The sequence below is a fragment of the Scyliorhinus canicula genome, chromosome 27, assembly GCF_902713615.1.
Source record: "Scyliorhinus canicula chromosome 27, sScyCan1.1, whole genome shotgun sequence".
NCBI lineage: Eukaryota > Metazoa > Chordata > Chondrichthyes > Carcharhiniformes > Scyliorhinidae > Scyliorhinus > Scyliorhinus canicula.
This window is the reverse complement of record NC_052172.1, coordinates 24,216,184-24,235,498: the sequence shown is the minus strand read 5'-3', so window position 1 is coordinate 24,235,498 and position 19,315 is coordinate 24,216,184. Positions and strand designations below refer to the sequence as shown.

Genomic DNA, 19,315 nt, shown 5'->3' with positions numbered 1-19,315 from the left:
TCATTGTGGATCCCGACGACGAGTGGTGTACTGTCCTCACAGTTAACAAGGCTCGCATCCGGTTCAAACTGGATACCGGCGCATCGGGAACCTCATCTCGAATCCAACCTTGACACCATCCGCGTCAGACCAAGCATTCTTTCACCGGCCTGCCAGCTCCTTGACTACAATGGCAATGCCATAGCTGCCAGTGGCTCGTGCCAACTAGGGGTGTCCAATAAGGCGGTTAAAGCAACGCTGCGGTTTGAGATCGTCGGACCTGACAGAGCATCCCTGCTCGGTGCTCGGGCCTGCAAACTCCTGAACCTGGTTCAGTGCGTCCACACCATGTCATCCTCACAGGCAACGGCCTCACCTGATGAAAACTTCCAAGCTGATATTGATTACATCATCACGCAGTACCACAGCGTGTTCGATGGGATGGGCACGCTCCCATACTGATACAAAACCCTGCTCAAGCCGATCGCCACCCCTGTAATTCATGCACCACCCCAGGTGCTGGCGCCCCTCAAGGATCACCTCAAGCAGCAATTACAGGACCTCCAAGACCAGGGCATCATATCGAAAGTCACAGAGCCCACAGACTGGGTCAGCTCCATGGTCTGCTTCAAGAAGCCGTCAGGGGAGCTTCGGATCTGTATTGACCCCAAGGATGTAAACTGCGACATCATGCGGGAGCATTACCCGATACCAAAACGTGAAGAGTTGACCAGTGAGATGGCTCAAATGGCCAAATTCTTTACGAAGCTGGACTCCTCCAAGGGATTTTGGCAAATACAGCTGGATGCATCCAGTCGCAAGCTGTGCACATTCAGTACCCCGTTCGGTCACTACTGCTAAAACCAGATGCCTTTTGGCATCATCTCTGCCTCAGAGGTATTTCACCGCATCATGGAACAGATGATGGAGGATATTGAGAGGGTGCGAGTGTATGTTGACGATGTCATCATCTGGTCCACAACTCCCCAAGAACACATCGCTCGCCTCAAGCAGGTATTCCACAGAATCCATGAGCATGGTCTCCAGCTCAACAGGGCCAAGTGCTCGTTTGGTCAATTAGACATCAAATTCCTCGGTGACCATATCTCGCAGCAAGACGTGCGGCCAGATGCCGACAAGGTCTCGGCGATCAATGCCATGAAGACCCCGGAGGAAAAGAAGGCGGTCCTCCGCTTTCTCGGGATGGTCAACTTCCTCGGGAAATTCATTCCCAATATGGCATCCCACACCACGGCCCTCTGCCATCTCGTCAAAAAGTCGACAGAATTCCAGTGGCTGCCCGCGCATGAAGAGGAATGGCGTGAGCTGAAAGCGAAGCTCACCACAGCCCCGGTTCTGGCGTTCTTCAACCCTACCAAGGAAACCAAGATATCCACTGATGCAAGCCAGGACGGCATTGGGGCAGTGCTCCTTCAGCAGGATGACTCCTCATCCTGGGCTCCAGTGGCGTATACCTCCAGAGCCATGACGCCCACTGAGCAACGGTACGCTCAGATTGAGAAGGAATGTCTGGGCCTCCTAACAGGAATAGTCAAGTTTTTTTGTACATTTTGTGACCTCATCGTTTTGACCTCTTTAAATATCATTTCATCTGCCTTATATCTGCTAGCGACACCTTCCTATGTATATAAGTTTATTTTGACACATTTTGTATATAGTCAGACACGTATACATATCCATAGGCACACGCATCTTGATATTTATTATCTAAGATAAAAGGGGGGGAGATGTCATACACTGCATCAAGTGCAGTCCACGTCGACCCAAACTGCCTAACACATCATTCTTTTTCCAAAAATATACTTTACTTATAAAATCCATAAAGGTATATAACCTGCTAAAATTTGACATTCCATAAAGTGACAAACAGATCTGATTTTTTCACTGCAGTTGATGAGGTATCCCTCTGCACTTTCCATTACAGATACAGTTTTGTGTCAAATATTCTCCACTGTTTACAGCCTGAGGGGTTTTAAAGTGTTACCGCAGGTGAAGAAAGCTCAAATCACGCTCCTCATTTGACCACAACAGGTTTTTTGTTTAAAAGAGGTTAAACTTGCAAATTAGTGTTTCCATTCTGTGATTATAAAGAACTATTCAGACAGGTTTTCTTGAGTTTAGTAAAGTAAGTGTTTAGTTTTATTACTCTAAAACTGACCTGGATAAAAATATTAAACTACATCCTGACTTCTACAGAAATACACAAACACTTGAAAACTGCAAATATACATACAGATTACAGAGGAGGGGAGGGTAGTTTCGACACATTAGAGGTCATAATAAAGTAAAAGAAGTTGACAGTTTGCAGCTTGCTGTGTTGTCCAGTTACAGATAGGAAATGATGGTCGTTGTGAGCTGTGAGTTGAGCTGGTTTAACTTTCTTTATCCTTTCTTGGTTTGGGGGGAATCACTGGTGCTGTATGTTGGTTGTGATTGGCTAAGAAATGGTTGCTGAGACATTGATAGGAATATAACGATTTACAGAAATTATTATAATATTATTATTATTATATACAATTTACAGATATTGCTCAGCTGAAGTTAAGAGCTTTTGCCTGCCAGCCTTCTTTTCATGTGATTCTCTTACATCACCATCTGGGTGGTACTTTTTCTCTAGTCCTACACATTCACTCTTTCAGCCTGGAACACCCTAATATTAAACCTCCACAAGTATTTATCCAAATATGCTTACATTTATATTTACATACGCCCCATGTCCCCCCAAGCCTCTGACTTCTTAGGTTTAATCAATGTGAAGAATTCACCATGCTCCCTGATTATGTCCTTGTCACACTTGGAAGATTGGGGGTTGCCCTTTGAAGCTCTTTGACTTGGTTGGTCTTTGCTGAGAGATGCAATATCTGCTACATTGTCAGATTGACTCTCAGTATCTGCTTCTCCATAATATTCATCCCTTTGGATGATGACATCTGCTCTGCCTCGGTCTCTGATCCAATTGTTTCCTTGGTTCAGCCTGGGCAGGTTCCTGGTCCGGTGCCTCTGACTGTAAATGGAACTTTGTTGTTTTCTGTAGGACCTCCCTCGGTCCAGAATCTTCTGATATCCAAACTGCTCACCCTGGGACTGGACACAGTGGGAAGCAGGTTATGAAACCTTCTGCCCATCAGCACTACACATGGTGCCAACAACACTGCAGCAAAGTAGTATTGATCAATATGGATTCAGTATTGATCAATGTGGTTATAGTATTGATCAATGTGGATTCAGTATGGATAAATGTGGATTCAGTATTGATCAATGTGGTTATCGTATTGATCAATATGGATTCAGTATTGATAAATGTGGTTATAGTATTGGTCAATGTGGATGTAGTATTGATCAATATGGATTCAGTATTGATTAATGTGGATTTAGTATTGATCAATGTGGATTCAGTATTGATCAGTGTCGATTCAGTATTGATCAATGTGGATGTAGTATTGATCAATGTGGATTCAGTATTGATCAATGTGGATTCAGTATTGATTAATGTGGATTCAGTATTGATCAATGTGGTTATAGTATTGATCAATGTGGATGTAGTAGTGATCAATGTGGATTTAGTATTGATCAATGTGGATGTAGTATTGATCAATGTGGATTTAGTGTTGATCAATGTGGATTCAGTATTGATCAATGTTGAATCAGTATTGATCAATGTGGATTCAGTATTGATCAATGTGGATGTAGTATTGATCAATGAGGATTCATTATTGATCAATGTGGGTATAGTATTGATCAATATGGATTCAGTATTGATCAATGTGGATTCAGTTTTGATCAATGTGGATTCAGTATTGTTCAATGTGGATTCAGTATTGATCAATAGGGCAGCACGGTAGCATTGTGGATAGCACAATTGCTTCACAGCTCCAGGGTCCCAGGTTCGGTTCCAGCATGGGTCACTGTCTGTGCGGAATCTGCACATCCTCCCCGTGTGTGCGTGGGTTTCCTCCGGGTGCTCCGGTTTCCTCCCACAGTCCAAAGATGTGCAGGTTAGGTGGAGTGGCCATGCTAAATTGCCCTTAGTGTCCAAAATTGCCCTTAGTGTTGGGTGGGTCACTGGGTTATGGGGATAGGGTGGTGGTGTTGACCTTGGGTAGGGTGCTCTTTCCAAGAGCTGGTGTAGACTCGATGGGCCGAATGGCCTCCTTCTGCACTGTAAATTCTATGATAATCTATGATAATCAATGTGGATTTGGTATTGATCAATGTGGATTCAGTATTGGTCAATGTGGATTCAGTATTGATCAATGCGGATTCAGTATAAACAGTGTGGATTTAGTATTGATCAATGTAGATTCAGTATTGATCAATGTGGATTCAGTATGGATCAGTGGGGATTCAGTATTGATCAATGTGGATTCAGTATGGATCCAGGAGGGGCTGGTTTAGCTCACCCGGCTAAATCGCTGGCTTTGAAAGCAGACCAAGCAGGCCAGCAGCACGGTTTGATTCCCATACCAGCCTCCCCGGACAGGCGCCGGAATGTGGCGACTAGGGGCTTTTCACAGTAACTTCATTGAAGCCATGACAATAAGCGATTTTCATTTCATTTCATGTGGATTCAGTATTGATCAATGTGGATTCAGTATTGATCAATGTGGATTCAGTATTGATCAATGGGGATTCAGTATTGATCAATGGGAATTCAGTATTAAACAACGTGGATTCAGTATGGATCAATGTGGATTCAGTATTGATCAAAGTGGATGAAGTATTGATCAATGTAGATTCATTATTGCTCAATGTGGATTCAGTATTGATCAATGTGGATTCAGTATTGATCAATGTGGATTCAGCATTTATCAACGTGAATGGAGTTGAACAATATAGATTCAGTATTGATCAATGTGGATTCAGTATTGATCAATATGGACTCAGTATTGAGCAATATGGATTCAATATTGATCAATGTGGATTCATTATTGATTAATACAGATTCAGTTTTGATCAATGTGGATGTAGTATTGATCAATGAGGATTCATTATTAACCAAAGTGGGTACAGTATTAATCAATATGGATTCAGTATTGATCAATGTGGATCCAGTATTGATCAATGTGGATTCAGTATTGATCAACATCGATGCGCTTTTGATCAATGTAGATTCTTCACATCTACATTCACAGATTGCACAGAGCGACTTACGAACTGAAATGGGTCGTCTCTGCCAACATTGGTGATTGACAATTGATATTCAGTTTATTGCTCACTCCCCCTTTCCAGAAGCATTTGTTGAGGCTTCAAATGTCGACTGATTAGACATGATCTATGCCTCAACGGCCATCACACAAACAGATTATCTTGCTAATTTCATGGTTGTGGGCCCTTGCTGTGCAGAACTTGGCTGCCTATTTTACCGACATTAAAATAGTGTTTACACTTCACAAGCACTTTCTCGGCTGTGATGTGATTTGCAATATCCCCAAATCTTTCTCTCCTCTAGCAGTCTCAGACCCATTTGCCATCAGATTGATCATTTCTGCAGCTGTCAGATTTGACCTTCCAATATCTGCTGCACTTTTACAAGTGAGTTGTGTGAGTGTGGGATGGTGTAGCTTTAAGTGGCAGGTTTACTGTGTGGATTGAGTCCACAAGAGAAACTGTTATTGTTCGCTGCTAAACAAAGGGAAGAGTGTCTGCTTCCGACAGTGTGACACAGCATCTCGTAACCACTCCATCCTGTTCGGAATATGATCCGTCGTGTCAGAACTTTAAGATATTGCAAATCAGTGAGACAAGGAATAACAACAATCCACAACAGTAGAACAAACTCAGAAAGAACAAAGTGAAACAGAAAAACTGGCTGAAGACAGGCTGCGATGACACCCTTTCTCAACAGGTTGTCAGCTGCAGTGCACCTGCATGCAACTCAGGAAAATGGCAGGCTTTGTTGGCCTACTCGGGCTTGGTGTTATTTCCCAATCTATTCAAAGGCTGTCTCTCTCTTTTAAAAATATGAATCTTCCGTCAGAGGAGGAAACAGCAGAATTCAGTCAGATAAAATGACGGAGCTGTCAACTTTCAAAGGAATCTGCATTGTGCACTAATGGTCTCAGGCCATTGATCTCAGGCTTCAGCAACAGATATTCGTCCAGAGCACCCGGGACAGTAACAAACACTTGGCCTCAGTACCCGGGTCAGTAACAGACACTTGGCCTCAGTACCCGGGTCAGTAACACACACTCACCCTCAGTACCCGGGTAGTAACCACACTCACCCTCAGTACCCGGGTCAGTAACACACTCACCCTCAGTACCCGGGTCAGTAACACACACTCACCCTCAGCACCCGGGTCAGTAACAGACACTCACCCTCAGTACCCGGGTCAGTAACAGGCACTCGGCCTCAGTACCCGGGTCAGTAACACACACTCACCCTCAGTACCCGGGTAGTAACCACACTCACCCTCAGTACCCGGGTCAGTAACACACACTCACCCTCAGTACCCGGGTCAGTAACACACACTCACCCTCAGTACCCGGGTCAGTAACAGGCATGTGCCCTCAGTTACCTGGATGAATCAACTATTTCATCAATACCTGGGTAATATGCAGAATGTAAGTTTGTACATAATGTTATCCACAACCTCCAGCCATTATGAGGCAGTGTAAATCCATCACATCACCCAGTGATCTCGTAGTTGGGAGTTGGTTGTGCTGGGAGATAAGACTCATTCTTTCTGGGTAATGTGAGTGTCTGTTACTGACCCATTAATCAGGGCGAGTGTTTGTGCCGTGATGTTCAGTTAACTGATTTAAGTGGGCTGAGGAAACCCAATTCTAAACGTACTTCCCTAGAAATGGCCGTAGTGGCCATTTGAGGTACGAAGTCTGGGGTCCGAGATGATAGAAGCTGTACCCTCAGCTCTGGCCCACAACCCAGTGCAGAACATCAAAGGCTAAGAAGGGGGTGTCATGTCCTGTAGGCCGACCAAAATGAATGATGAACTTCAGAACAGGTTGTTTATAATAATTTATTGTGGAACATCTGCGTGATTAAATAACTAGGATAAATTAAATAATGAACAACTAACACTAAACAACAATTATGGAACTACTGCAAATGAGTCGATCTCCGAGCACAATCAACTCCCAGAATCATGGTGACGTGATGGGTTTGCAATGCTACCTAGTGGTCGGAGGTTGTGCATAACATTATCTACAAACTTACATTATGCCAATGAGCACAGGGGACATTTGAATGAAAAACAACTTGAGTTTTGTGATAGATGGGAAGGCTGAGGAGAGACTGGGGCAGTGGGGTGAGAGATGGGGGGCAGTTGGGGGGTGACTGATGGGGAGACAAGTCGGGAGAAACTGGGGTAGACAACAGTGATTCTGTGGGGGGGGATGTGGGGGAGATTAAGGGAGGGGGCAGACGGGAACAGCTAAATGATTATGAGTTTTGGTGAGAGAACCTTTGAATTTTACTTCAAAAAATTATTTGTTCAAAAAGGAGGAATTAATTTTTCTATCTTTGACTCGAACGATTGCTTTTATCAATGGCTTCATTACTCAAGTAGTTTGCTTGCGAGTCTGTGACTGGCATGTGTGCTACTTCTAACAGATGGAGGAAGATTTAACTTAATGTTCACTATGACTGCAGGTTCGGAACTACTTCCTGTCTGGGACCCGGAGTCCTGACAGATCTGGATCAGCTGTAATTCTGTGCAATAACATGGTTGATTGCCAAATGTAAGTACAGTTGTGGATTACAGAGCATAACCCTAGTTGCAAGTTCTTTGATGGTCTGATCTGACAATACCAGATATCAACCACAGTTTCTGTCAATTCCATCAATTTTATTTGAATATATGTCTATGAAATATGTTCTTGGATCTAACGAAGCTTTTCGGGATGCAGCAGTGTAGTGGTGACCAATGGGGTGCCATTAGGGTGTAGTGGTGACCAATGGGGTGCCATTGGGGTGTAGTGGTGACCAATGGGGTGCCATTGGGGTGTAGTGGTGACCAATGGGGTGCCATTGGGGTGTAGTGGTGACCAATGGGGTGCCATTGGGGTGTAGTGGTGACCAATGGGGTGCCATTGGGGTGTAGTGGTGACCAATGGGGTGCCATTGTGTGTTGGCTTTAAGGTGATGCTGGACACAAACTCAGTGACATCACAATAAACACTAGACCCAGGAAGGGTAGAACATTATCACAAGTCAAAAGCCAACTTTCAATGTTCATCAGTAATTCTATTCTTCAGCAGAACAGATGTGTTAGATCTATCGGGAGGAGTCTGAAGAAGTTAAACATATTCCAGGGAGTGGGAATCCAGCTACTGTCTCCCAATCCGAATGCTAGAGATGATTCAGCTAAGTTCAGAAATCCAGAGTTGAACTCGCTCACTCACAAAGCAGAAAACAGCAACCAAGAAATAAGGGTGAACCCGGAAATGGTTTTAATAAATCTGATAAATTTGTTGCCAGCAGAAAGCAAAAGCAGTTGATTGTTTAAAGCTCCAACTATTTCGCTGGTCCTCCTCCAGGGGTAGGAACCTGCTGCCTCACCCCACCCTGGCCACCACTCCTCTTCATTCTCTCATCAAGGGGTTAAGTAATAAAGCTGCCCAAAGGGACTGAAGCCATCAGTTCCAGAAGCTGCAGCAGAAAGTTCAGTAATAACTGCTGAGGGAAACGAGGAATAAGAAATAAATTTGTGTTCAATGTCCCATCTCTGTTAAAAATTCCTGTTATCTTTGAAGCACCAACATCACAAAATCAATAAAACCAAAACAATATTTAGGACATATTTTATTTCAGTTTTAAATGTGAGTTGATTAAAAAAGTAAAGAAACAATACATTAAAACAAAAGTGTAAAAAAAGATGTTCTCATTATTCATAAACAAACATATACAAAATATGTAGCTTTATAGTGAAAGTACAAGACTATCCGTGGCCACTAACACAAGTGGCAAAGCTTGTGGGATATTTGATTGGCTCCCCAACATACTTCAGTTCCAGCACTATGTTATAGCTGCAATATTATGGCAAAATGCAGAGAAGGTACAGTGTGAGACCAAATTCATGGATCTGATTGAGAGCCAGATCGGCACAGATTGTACAGAATGCAAACACCATATCGAAAATGATCACCTGCGTTTTACTGTTTCTGGATTTTGTGGGGAAAATTACTCTTGAAATTCCTTTCAAAATCTGTTTGGCTCCCATCATTTTGATCTCAGCACAGAGGAATATTATTGCAAGAGGAAGGTAAACGATCCCTCCTGCAGGAATGACACCGATGACAGAAGTGAGCGACATCCACAGAGATAGAGGCAGGATTAGGGAGTAGGGGGCAGTGAATGTGAAACAGAGGAAGGGGTTAGACTCAATGTCACTAATTTGTTTGAAGCTGTTTCCCACTCGGATTGACAATGACACTGTTCTGAAGCAATCGATCCAACACTTTAGCTGCTGATCATTTTTTAATTAGATAAAAACAGAATCCAAACTCTTGGATTGGTCAGGGTTGGGTGGTACTTTATCACTAGGTGGTTATCTCGAGGGAGGGGGGGGGTGGTGGTTGGGGTTAGAGAGAAGGAGGGATGTTACCCAATACAGGTCATCTCTTCCCCTTCCCCCTCTCACAGCCTCTCAGCTCAGGTGTTTTTAACCCCCAGGACCACTCAGGTGTCCGAGCCCCATTCACCTTTGACAAACTGACCTTCTTTGAGAAACCAAAAGTGAAAAACCAAGGTCTGGGTACGGAACTTGCCCCGATTGAAAGAAGGGAAGGTGAGGAATCTGAAGACGTAAACGGGTGGGAAACAGGAATTGTAGGCTTTAGAAGGTCACAGGTTGCAAGATGAAGCTGACCCTTGGGTTGCAGTTCCAGAATTTCTAATCATTGACATTGTGCTGCATCCCAGTTTGAGGATAACATGGATTTCAGGGACAAAGAATAATAAAAACTTTACAACATCTTAATTTTAATTGTAGAAACTGCCCCAGGGTACATTACAGCTATTAATAGAAAAACAAGCATTGAACCAAAGAAGGAGGCGGGATTTGAAGAGGGTTTTAAACAGCAGAGAGACATTTTCACTTTTGAATCCACACTCACTGGGATTAGAACTCGGGTAACTTGCAGGTCAGTAATTCCTTAGAGGTTCTGTCAGGATTTACTTCAAACACCAATCAGATCACATCAAACTTCACCATATCTGTGACGCATCATCATCGGCCTCAGTGATTTCTCTGAAAGATTAATGGACTGACTGAGGCCCAAACAGGTTGTTGTTTGATGCTTAGTGAGTTTTACAGGCCAAGTTTGATTGCCTGTCTTTGCTGTGTTACCTGTTGGGACACTGGGAAGATTCACTGGTCTCCCACATCACCATCCAGTGTAGATTGGTGACCATTGGGTCATCACGTTTGAATTGGCTGCTTCATTGTTGAATAGCCCTGTCACCTTCATTGGGGCAGATTGAATGTGAGGAATTGAGAGACTTTTCTGATGCTGGAACACAGCAGAAGAGCAAAGGAGGGAAGAAAATTGGCAGGCGTTCTATGGGTATAAAACCTTGCTAAATATACAGTGACTTTGTACACAGTGAGAAATCCTTACCCAGCGGAGTAGGAATATCCTAGAGTTAAAGCAATACAGTGACCATCAAAATTTTCATTCAACCCCCTCCGCTCAATAACAATTAGACCAGGGTTTTCCAACAACACTCAATCTTTAGAAACATATTTCTGTTATTGAGACCAGACCAGAAGGAAAGCTCCCTCTTTGTGTAGCAAAACAGAAGGTGGTTGGGGATTGAATCCTCCAGCAGTTGGAATGTAGCCCAAAAGCACCTTGGTTATAGATTAGGGAAGGGAGCTGAAAGAATTCAATGTCTGGCCTCTCCACCGCACTCCATTGGACACTGACTGATTATATTCCTTTCCTGGTGTTGTCTAATATCACTGAAACAGCAGTAAAATAAATACCTTCCACCCTGATTACTCTACAACGCTCCCCTTGACTGATGCTGAATTTAATGCTAATCTGAATCTTTACTTTCACAGGCCCGCTCTCCGCTGCACTGGTACACAGTAATTGGGTCGCCGTGACAACACATAACCCCGCAGGCAGATACAGCGGTAAGAACCATCCGTGTTTGCGCACTGGGCATTTCTGCAGAGGGTCTTGGGGTCTTCCACCTCATCACATTCATTTATATCTGGAACAAAGAGAGAAGAGTTTAGCTCCCAAGCAGGAAGCAAAGCGAGTGCACATTCTCCTCCCTCACTATCTCGCACAGCCCCTCTCTCAGTTCCTCACTCACTCATCCACTCACACAGCCCCTCACTTACGCAGCCCCTCACTCACTCAGCCCTTCACTCACTAACTCAGCCCCTCACTCATTCAGCCCTCACTCACTCAGCCCCTCACTCATTCAGCCCTCACTCACTCAGCCCCTCACTCATTCAGCCCCTCACTCATTCAGCCCCTCACTCACACAGCCCCTCACTCACCCCCTCACTCATTCAGCCCCTCACTCATTCAGCCCCTCACTCATTCAGCCCCTCACTCACACAGCCCCTCACTCACCCTCTCACTCATTCAGCCCTCACTCACTCACTCAGCCCCTCACTCACTCATTCAGCCCCTCACTCACTCATTCAGCCCCCACTCACTCATTCAGCCCTCACTCACTCACTCAGCTCCTCACTCACTCATTCAGCCCCTCACTCACTCATTCAGCCCCTCACTCACTCATTCAGCCCCTCACTCATTCAGCCCTCACTCACTCACTCAGCCCTCACTCGGTACTCATTCAGCCCCTCACTCATTCAGCACCTCACTCACTCATTCAGCCCCTCACTCACTCATTCAGCCCCCACTCACTCATTCAGCCCTCACTCACTCACTCAGCCCCTCACTCACTCATTCAGCCCCTCACTCACTCATTCAGCCCCTCACTCATTCAGCCCTCACTCACTCACTCAGCCCTCACTCACTCATTCAGCCCCTCACTCATTCAGCCCCTCACTCACTCATTCAGCCCCTCACTCACTCATTCAGCCCCTCACTCACTCATTCAGCCCTCACTCACTCACTCAGCCCCTCACTCACTCATTCAGCTCCTCACTCACTCATTCAGCCCCTCACTCATTCAGCCCCTCACTTACTCATTCAGCCCTCACTCACTCATTCAGCCCTCACTCACTCATTCAGCCCCTCACTCACTCATTCAGCCCTCACTCACTCATTCAGCCCTCACTCACTCATTCAGCCCCTCACTCACTCAGCCCCTCACACATGACCTCACACAGCCCCTCGTGCACTCCCTCGATGGAGGGGGTTAAAGAGCGAGAAGAATGAATTCATTTTGTGAGTTCAAATCTCCTGTGGAAGGTATTTGGTGGAGCCAAAGAATAATCTATAGAATCCCTCCGTGCACCTCTTACTTTGTACCTCCCTCGGCCCCCCCCCGTATAAATGTAACCCCCATCCAGACCAAATCCAACCTCCCACCGAGCACCCCACCCCCAACTCCCCCCGTAGCCCCGCCTGTACTGACCCTCCTACCAAAACGCTCACAACCTTTGCTGCACCCATGCCAAAACTCCACCCCAAAGCACGCCCTCCCCCCAAAGCACGCCCTCCCCCCAAAGCACGCCCTCCCCCCAAAGCACGCCCTCCCCCCAAAGCACGCCCTCCCCCCAAAGCACGCCCTCCCCCCAAAGCCGCCCCTCCCCCAAAGTCCCCCAACTCCACCGCAAAGCACGCCCTCCCCCCAAAGTAACCCCCTGCCCCCAAAGAAACCCCCTCCCCCAAAGCAAACCCCTCCCCCCAAAGCCAACCCCCTCCCCCCAAAGCACCCCCCTCCCCCAAAGCCAACCCCCTTCCCCCAAAGCAACCCCCTCCCCCCAAAGCCAACCCCCTCCCCCCAAAGCACCCCCTCCCCCAAAGCCAACCCCCTTCCCCCAAAGCAACCCCCTCCCCCCAAAGCAACCCCCTCCCCCCAAAGCCAACCCCCTCCCCCCAAAGCACCCCCTCCCCCAAAGCCCCCTAACTCCACCCCAAAGCCACCCCCCTCCCCCCAAAGCACCCCCCTCCCCCAAAGCCAACCCCCTCCCCCCAAAGCAACCCCCCTCCCCCCAAAGCAACCCCCTCCCCCCAAAGCCAACCCCCTCCCCCAAAGCCAACCCCCTCCCCCCAAAGCACCCCCCTCCCCCCAAAGCCAACCCCCTCCCCCCAAAGCCAACCCCCTCTCCCCCAAAGCCCCCTAACTCCACCCCAAAGCCACCCCCTCCCCCCAAAGCACCCCCTCCCCCCAAAGCAACCCCCTCCCCACAAAGCAACCCCCTCCCCCAAAGCCAACCCCCTCCCCCAAAGCCAACCCCCTCCCCCCAAAGCAGCCCCCTCCACCCAAAGCCGCCTCTCCCCCAAAGCCCCCTAACTCCACCCCAAAGCAACCCCCCTCCCCCAAAACCGCCCCTCCCCCAAAGCCCCCCAACTCCACCCCAAAGCCACCCCCCTCCCCCCAAAGCACACCCCTCCCCAAAGCCCCCCAACTCCACCCCAAAGCACCCTCTCCCCCCAAAGCCCCCCAACTCCACCCCAAAGCACCCCCCTCCCCCAAAGCACCCCCCTTCCCCCAAAGCCCCCCAACTCCACCCCAAAGCCCCCCAACTCCACCCCAAAGCACCCCCCTCCCCCAAAGCACCCCCCTCCCCCAAAGCCCCCCAACTCCACCCCAAAGCACCCCCCTCCCCCAAAGCACCCCCCTCCCCCAAAGCCCCCCAACTCCACCCCAAAGCACCCCCCTCCCCCCAAAGCAGCCCCCGCCCCCCAACTCCACCCCAAAGCACCCCCCTCCCCCCCAAAGCAACCCCCTCCCCCCAACTCCATACCGACACACGCCATTTTGGTCATGTCCAGTTGATAACCGTCGTGACAGTCACAGGTGAAACCCTCAGGAACACGGATACATTCTCCATTTACGCAGCCATTCAAGATTCCGCATTCTTCAGACTGGAGACCCTCGTAACGTTGAAACTGGTCTGAGATTAAATGCACAGAATATTAATAAGTATATTTAAGGTGGTTCTATTGTTCCACATTTATTCTGAGATAATGTGAACTATATTAAAATCTGTGGCGAATCTGTCCATTTCCCACAAGCTCAAAGCCACCCTCTTGGTGCCCAATGCCAACCGGGGGCGGGAAGCAGTTTGGCAAAGGGCACAGCTGAACACGTCCCTATAAACACATAATACTAACATATAAATAAATGATGTGAATGAAACAGTCCAACAATAAGAGGAGGAACAGGATTTTCACAGAGTCCCAGCGCTAGACAAGGGATGGACATGAGATCCTGCCCCGTGGCAAAGAGCGATTCTTCCAGATCAGGGCCGGGATTTTCCCCTACCCGGCGGGGTGGGGGGTCCCGGCGTGTTGGAGTGGTGTGAACAACTCCGGCGTCGGGCCGCCCCAAAGATGCGGACGTCTCCGCATCTTTAGGGGCCAATCCCTCACACTGAGGGGCTAGGCCCGCGCCGGAGTGGTTGGCGCTCCGCCGCCTGATGTGAACGGACTTTGGCGCCACGCCAGCCGGGGCCGAAAGGACTGGCCGGCATAAGTCCGCCCATGTGCCGGAGCGTCAGCGGCTGGTGATGATGTCATCCCGGCGCATGCGCAGGGGAGGGGGTCTCTTCCGCCTCCTCCACGGTGAAGACCATGACGAAGGCGGAAGAAAAAGAGTGCCCCCACGGCACAGGCCCGCCCGCCGATCGGTGGGCCCCGATCGCGGGCCAGGCCACCATGGGGGCACCCCCCGAGGTCAGATCGCCCCGCGCCCCCCCAGGACCCCGGCGCCTGCCCACGCCGCTCCTGCCGGGAAGGTAGGTGGTTTAATCCACGCCGCTGGGAGGGGTTGACAGCGGCGGGACTTCGGCCCATCGCCGCGGGGACCCTCCGACCGGCGCGGCGCGATTCCCGCCCCCCCCCCCCCCCGAATCTCTTGTGGCGGAGAATTCGGGACATGGCGGGGGCGGGATTGACGCCGGCCCTGGGTGATTCTCCGACCCGGCAGGGGGGCCAGAGAATCCCGCCCCAGATCTCAAACTGGGAGGTAGAGGGCAGGGGAGAGCAGGGGAGGGGAGGGCAGGGCAAGGGAGGGGAGGGGAGGGGAGGGGAGGGGAGGGGAGGGGAGGGGAGGGCAGGGGAGGGCAGGGGAGGGGAGGGGAGGGGAGGGCAGGGGAGGGCAGGGGAGGGGACGACGGGGAGGGCAGGGGAGGGGATGGCAGGGATGGGGAGGGCAGGGTAGGGCAGGGTAGGGCAGGGCAGGGTAGGGCAGGGCAGGGTAGGGGAGGGCAGGGGAGGGGAGGGCAGGGCAGGGGAGGGGAGGGGAGGGGAGGGGAGGGGAGGGGAGGGCAGGGGAGGGGAGGGGAGGGGAGGGCAGGGGAGGGCAGGGGAGGGGACGACGGGGAGGGCAGGGGAGGGGATGGCAGGGATGGGGAGGGCAGGGGAGGGCAGGGGAGGGCAGGGGAGGGGAGGGCAGGGGAGGGCAGGGGAGGGCAGGGGAGGGGAGGGCAGGGGAGGGGAGGGGAGGGCAGGGGAGGGCAGGGCAGGGGAGGGCAGGGGGAGAGCAGGGGAGGGGAGGGCAGGGGAGGGGACGGCAGGGAGGGCAGGGGAGGGGATGGCAGGGGAGGGGAGAGCAGGGGAGTGCAGGGGAGGGCAGGGCAGGGGAGGGCAGGGCAGGGGAGGGCAGGGGACGGCAGGGGAGGGGACGGCAGGGGAGGGGACGGCAGGGGAGGGGATGGCAGGGGAGGGGAGGGCAGGGGAGAGCAGGGGAGGGCAGGGGAGGGCAGGGGAGGGGAGGGGAGGGGAGGGCAGGGGAGGGGGCGGCGGGGAGGGTAGGAGAGGGGATGGCATGGGAGGGGAGGGCAGGGGAGAGCAGGGGAGGGTAGGGCAGGGTAGGGCAGGGGAGGGTAGGGCAGGGGAGGGCAGGGGAGGGGAGGGGAGGGCAGGGGAGGGGAGGGCAGGGGAGGGGAGGGCAGGGGAGGGGAGGGCAGGGGAGGGGAGGGCAGGGGAGGGGAGGGCAGGGCAGGGGAGGGCAGGGCAGGGGACGGCGGGGAGGGCAAAAGGGGAAGAGGAGGAGGGGAGAGGAGGTAAAGGGGGAATGTGAGTTGTTTCCATATCGGAACATCTAAAAGAGAGATGAGATGTTAACGACAGAGCGATACTGGGACAGGGAGAGGGGATAACAAACGAGTGTTGATAGACCAGTGGGGACAGGCAATATTTCTTTACTTACTCTGATATTCCTCGTTGCTGCTGACAAGCAAAGGAAGGTTGGGGGAATGGAATTCTGGACTATCCGGAACAGGATCCCGGTGCTGATACCGAGGCCAAGGCTGTACCGACTCTGGTTCTGTTACACCTGCCTGAATGCTTCGGGTTCTGTAGCCCTGTCCTGTTTGTCTGGTTCGGGGCTGATGACGGCTCCGAGAGGGTGTGCTCGGCCCCCTGTACTCTGGCCCAGAGCGTAGCTGGCGGGAATCGTAAACTGATCGCCTGGGTGGAGGGTCCCGTGCCTGGAATGGTTCCCGGTCTGGAGGTCTGTAATCACGGCCATCACCAACCTGAGGTGGGTTTGGATTGTACCCCGAGGGTCCAGGGAATCCGGGGGGAATTCAGCTCCAATTTGCAGGCCATAGTTTTCATATTCCAGCCCTTGGGAATAACCCTCGTCTTCACGCAGGGGAACAGTCAGGTAATTACACAATTCATTGTGGTATTCTGTGGAAACAGAGGAAGAGATTAGTGCCTGAAACTCATCAATCCGTCTTCATTCTCGTACCCACTTGACCATAATCAACTCACTCATCCACTCTGTCAGCTTCCCCTCACTGGAAAGGGGTCTCGGTCCCGGGGTCAGGGGGTTAGAGGTCATGGGGCAGAATTACCTGTATTTCTGGTAGGACAGAGGGCACAGTCCATCCCCCAGCCCTCACCATACTGGCAGCAACATTCGGTATAGGTCGTCAGTCTCTCCAGGTAAGGCCTTTTGCACAACAGGTTGAGACCCACTTCCTGCCAACAGAGAGCCATATGGACATCTGTGAGAGAGAGGGAGGGGGGGGGGAGGGGGAGGGGGAGGGGGAGGGGGAGGGAGGGGGAGAGGGAGGGGGAGGGGGGGAGTGGGAGATGGAGGGGGAGGGGGAGGGGGAGAGGGATGGAGGGGGAGAGGGAGGGAGGGGGAGAAGGGAGAGGGAGGGGGAGTGAGAGATGGAGGGTGAGGGGGGGAGGGAGGGGGAGAGGGAGGGGGAGGGGGGAGTGGGAGACGAAGGGGGAGGGGGAGGGGGAGAGGGAGGGAGGGGGAGAAGGGAGAGGGAGGGGGAGTGAGAGATGGAGGGTGAGGGGGAGAGGGAGGGGGAGAGGGAGGGGGAGGGGAGAAGGGAGAGGGAGGGGGAGTGAGAGACGGAGGGTGAGGGGGAGAGGGAGGGGGAGAGGGAGGGGGAGAAGGGAGAGGGAGGGGGAGTGGGAGACGGAGGGGGAGGGGGAGAGGGAGGGAGGGGGAGGGGGAGAGGGAGGGAGGGGGAGAAGGGAGAGGGAGGGAGGGGGAGGGGGAGAGGGATGGAGGGGGAGAGGGATGGAGGGGGAGAGGGATGGAAGGGGAGAGGGAGGGAGGGGGAGAAGGGAGAGGGAGGGGGAGTGGGAGATGGAGGGTGAGGGTGAGGGGGAGAGGGAGGGGGAGTGGGAGACGGAGGGGGAGGGGGAGGGGCAGAGGGATGGAGGGGGAGAGGGAGGGAGGGGGAGAAGGGAGAGGGAGGGGGAGTGAGAGACGGAGGGTGAGGGGGAGAGGGAGGGGGATAGGGAGAGGGAGGGGGAGGGGAGAAGGGAGAGGGAGGGGGAGTGGGAGACGGAGGGGGAGGGGGAGAGGGGAAAGGAGGAAGGAGAGGGGCGAGTCGAAGGGGGTGAAGAAGGGGAAGAGGGGAATTAAAAGGGAAGGGGAGTAGAGGGGGGAATGGGGAGGGGAGAAATGAGTTTGGGAGAGGGAGAGAAGAGAAAGGGGGCCATGAAGAAGGGGTGGGGGTCAGGCGGAGGACGGGAAAGGAGGAAGGAGTCGGTGAGGGGGGGCGGTGGGTAAAGCGGGGGGGTGAGAGGGCCAGGGAGGAGAGTGGGGTGGGGGTCAGGCGGAGGGCGGGAAAGGAAGAAGGAGTCGGTGAAGGGGGGCGGTGGGTAAAGGGGGGAGGCGGTGGGTAAAGGGGGGGGGGGGTGAGAGGGCCAGGGAGGAGAGTGGGGTGGGGGAAGAGAGCAGAAAAAAATTGAAATAATAACGCATAAATCTAATTTGTTTGATGATTTGTGAATCCAGTCCCATGACCTCACATCAATGCCCCCGAATTGTTTGTCCACGATTTGTCAAACTGAATTCAAGGAATCTGGGAATCAGAAAGTGACCATTTGACCCCAGCCAATCGCTAATGTTCTTCTGACCTGTGACTCGAGCCTCAATTCTACCAGTGAACCCAGCACCCTCCAAATCCCCTCAACATGGCCCTAAATCCCCCTAACTTCCCCCTAATAGCCCCCCAACGTCCCACAAATCCCCCCAACGTCCCCCCACCTCCCAGAATTAACTGGACAAACTCCTCCAGCGAAAGCAGTCTCTGTGATGTTCAGTAACAAGATGACGAGTTAATTGGAAGGGTGAGTGGGCAGTGAATCAGGAAAATCTGCCGCTTCTCTGGGCAATAGGACCTGGGAGCATCATAGAGTCCTACAGTGTAGAAGGAGGCCATTTGGCCCATCAAATGTGCACTGACCCTTGGAAAGAGCAACCTACCTAAGCCACTCCCCCACCCTATCCCCGGAACCCAGCAACCCACCTAACCTTTTGGACACTAAGGGGCAATTTAGCATGGCCAATCGACCTAACCTGCACATCTTTGGACTGTGAGAGGAAACCGAAGCACCCGGAGGAAACCCACGCCGACTCTACACAGTCACCCGAGGGCGGGATTGAACCTGGGACCCTGGAGCTGTGAGATGGCAGTGCTAACCACTGTGCAGACCCGGGTCCCTGGAGCTGAGAGGCAGCAGTGCTAACCACTGTGCAGACCCGGGTCCCTGGAGCTGAGAGGCAGCAATGCTAACCACTGTGCAGACCCGGGTCCCTGGAGCTGAGAGGCAGCAATGCTAACCACTGTGCAGACCCGGGTCCCTGGGGCTGTGAGGCAGCAGTGCTAACCACTGTGCAGACCCGGGTCCCTGGAGCTGAGAGGCAGCAATGCTAACCACTGTGCAGACCCGGGTCCCTGGGGCTGTGAGGCAGCAATGCTAACCACTGTGCAGAC

At 51.6% G+C, this 19,315-nt stretch overlaps 1 protein-coding gene across 1 annotated transcript in view; it reads right to left on the bottom strand.

Moving 5' to 3' along the window:
- Positions 1–8,745: 8,745 nt before the first annotated feature.
- Positions 8,746–19,315, bottom strand: part of LOC119957724 (latent-transforming growth factor beta-binding protein 1-like) — a 182,732-nt gene continuing 172,162 nt past the window's right edge. Inside the window, exons 26-30 of the mRNA XM_038785804.1 lie at positions 16,922–17,074; positions 16,400–16,754; positions 16,270–16,289; positions 13,862–14,011; positions 8,746–11,181 (exon numbers count right to left, since the gene is read on the bottom strand). Coding sequence (XP_038641732.1) covers positions 11,021–11,181; positions 13,862–14,011; positions 16,270–16,289; positions 16,400–16,754; positions 16,922–17,074 — 839 coding nt within the window. The 3' untranslated portion in view covers positions 8,746–11,020. The remainder of the gene's footprint in view (positions 11,182–13,861; positions 14,012–16,269; positions 16,290–16,399; positions 16,755–16,921; positions 17,075–19,315) is intronic.